At 34.3% G+C, this 2,819-nt stretch overlaps 1 protein-coding gene across 1 annotated transcript in view; it reads right to left on the reverse strand.

Moving 5' to 3' along the window:
* Positions 1–2,367: 2,367 nt before the first annotated feature.
* The window catches only part of LOC138172320 (uncharacterized), a 56,320-nt gene continuing 55,868 nt past the window's right edge, over positions 2,368–2,819 (reverse strand). Inside the window, exon 13 of the mRNA XM_069102047.1 lies at positions 2,368–2,523. Within this exon, the coding sequence (XP_068958148.1) occupies positions 2,368–2,523 (156 nt within the window). The remainder of the gene's footprint in view (positions 2,524–2,819) is intronic.

Consider the following 2,819-nt stretch of genomic DNA (forward strand, 5'->3'; position numbering starts at 1 on the left):
GAGTTTCTGTGTTTGTCTTGGCAGGTAGACTCCCTGGCATTTTATATTGTCTACAGTTATTTGCTACTGGGCTTTGTTGGTAATATATAGAAATGCCAATAATTTATGTGGGTTTATTTCATATCCTCCAACTTTGATAAAGTTGTGAATTATTTCAAGTAGCTTTTTTTAGATGATTCTTTAGGATTATCTAAATATACCATTATATCATCTTCAAAAAGTGATAGTTTTGTTTCCTCAATACCTATTCTAATTCCTTCAATTTCTTTTTCTTATTGCTAAAACTAATATTTCTAGTGCAATATTGAGTAACAGTGGTGATAATGGACATCCGTTTTTCACCCCTAATCTTTTTGGGAAGGCTTCTAGCATATCCTCATCACAGATAATGCTTGCTGATTTAGACAGATACTACTTATCATTTTGAGGAAAACTCCATTTATTCCTATGCTCTCTAGTGTTTTAGACAGGAATGGGTGCTGTATTTTGTCACAAGCTTTTTCTATATCTATTAAGATAATCAGATTTCTGTTGGTTTTGTTATTGATATGGTTAATTATTGTGATAATTTTCCTAATATTGAACAAGTCCTGCATTCCTGGTATAAATCCCAACTGGGATATATTGCTTTAATCTTCTTGCTAACATTTTATTTGAAATTTTTGGATCAATATTCATTAGGGAAATTGGTATATAATTTTCTTTCTCTGTTTTGCTCTTCCTAGTTTAAGTATCAGTACAATATTTGTGTCATAAAAAGAATTTGGTAGAACCCCTTCTTTGCCTATTTGCTCAAATAGTTCTGTAGTGTAGTAATGGAATTAATTTTTCTTTAAATGTTTGGTGGAATTTATTTGTAATTCCATCTGGTTATGGGGATTTTTCTTAGGGAGTTCATTGATGGCTTATTCAATTTCTTTCTCTAAGATTGGGTTACATAAGTATTCTATTTTGTCTGAGCAATTTATATTTTTGTAAATATCATCCATGTCACTTAAATCATCAGATTTATTGGCATACAATAGCTCCTAATTATTGCTTTAATTTCCTTTATATTGGTGGTAAATTCACCCTTTTAATTTTTGATACTGATAATTTAGTTTTCTTCTTTCTTTTTTTAAACTAAATTAACCAATGGTTTATCTATTTTATTGCTTTTCCTTAAAACCAGCTCTTAGTTATATTTATTAATTCAATGATTTTTCTACTTTCAATTTTATTACTTTCTTTTGATTTTCAGGATTTGCAATTTGGTATTTAATTGGGGACTTTTAATTTGCTCTTTTTCTAACTTTTTAGTTGTATATCCAATTAATTGATCTGCTTTTTCTCTATTTTATTGACATAAGCATTTAGATGTAAAATTTTCTCTAAGTATTGTTTTAGCTATATTCCATAAACTTTGATATGTTGTCTCATTATTGTAATTTTCTTTGATGAAATAAAATTTTCTATGATTTATTCTTTGATCCATTCATTCTTTAGGATTAAATTATTTAGTTTCTTGTTAATTTTAATCTATCTTTCCTTAACCCTTTATTTAGTGTAATTTTATTGCATCATGATCTGAAAAGACTGTACTTAATGTTTCTTCTTTTCTGAATTTAATTATGGGGTTTCAATGCCCTAATCCATAGTTAATTTTTGTGTAGGTGCCATATGGTTGTTGTCCTTCCTTGTCAAAGATAACCAAAATGACATCACTATGCTAGAGTCAAGTTTCAGTGTGTCTGACTGTGGCTGATCAGAGAAATATGAGCTTGGAATGCTTTACCACAGGTCAGGCACAAATAATCCACTTGAACATTTGGATTCTGTGAATTTGTTCAACTTGTGTTTCCTTTGAGCTTTTTCAATTCTGCTTAGCTCCTGAAGCACAGCACTCTCTATAATGTGGGCATGCCATGCCGAGTGTCTCCCATGTCACATAATCAGTTCCAAAGTTCTTAAGAGAGACTTTGGGAGTGTCCTTGTATCGCTTCTTCTGACCACCATGTGAATGCTTGTCTTGTGTGAGTTCTCCATTAAAGTATTTTTGGCAAGTGTATGTTTTGCATTAGAACAATGAGGCCAGCCCATCGGAGTTGTGCTCTCTGAAGCGAATACTTGGCAGTTTAGTTCAAAAAAGGACCTCGGTATCTGGTACCTTATCCTGCCAGGTGATCTTCAGAATCTTCCTAAGACAGTTCAAATAGAAGGATTCAGTTTCCTGGCATGGCACTTATAGACTGTCCAGGTTTCACAGGCATACAACTATGAGGTCAGCAAAAAGGCTCTGTAGACCTTCAGTTTGGTAGTCAGTCTAATATCTCTTTTCTCCCACACTTTCCTTTGCAGCCTCCCAAATACTGAACTATCTCTGGCAATTCATGTGTTGGCCTCATTATCGATGTGTACATCCCTGAAAAGTACACCACCGAGATAGGGGAACTTATCCACAGCATTCAAAACTTCTCCATTTGCTGTAACTGATGGTTCCGTGTATGGATGGTGTGGTGGTGGCTGGTGGAGCACCTGTGTTTTCTTGGTGTTAATTGTTAGGCCAAAATTAGCCATTTAAGAGAGCCAGGTTTTAATTTTATTTACAATTTTTAGTTTTGGGGAATGCTTGTGATGACAGTTATGGTAACATCTGAAGTGGTCTCAGGAGCAATAGTTGTGACAGCAATGGCTGTCGTGGTTGCCTCAGAGGTGGTCTCAGGAGCAGGGGTGGTGATAGTTGTAGTGACATCTGAAATGCTCTCGGGAACAGTAGTTTGATGGTGGTTGCTATTGTGGTAGCCTCTGAGGTAGTCTCAGGAACTGTAGTTGTGATGGCA

The sequence above is a fragment of the Petaurus breviceps genome, unplaced genomic scaffold, assembly GCF_028583685.1.
Source record: "Petaurus breviceps papuanus isolate PSGF00001 unplaced genomic scaffold, PetGlider_PUasm1.0 128, whole genome shotgun sequence".
Classification (NCBI taxonomy): domain Eukaryota; kingdom Metazoa; phylum Chordata; class Mammalia; order Diprotodontia; family Petauridae; genus Petaurus; species Petaurus breviceps.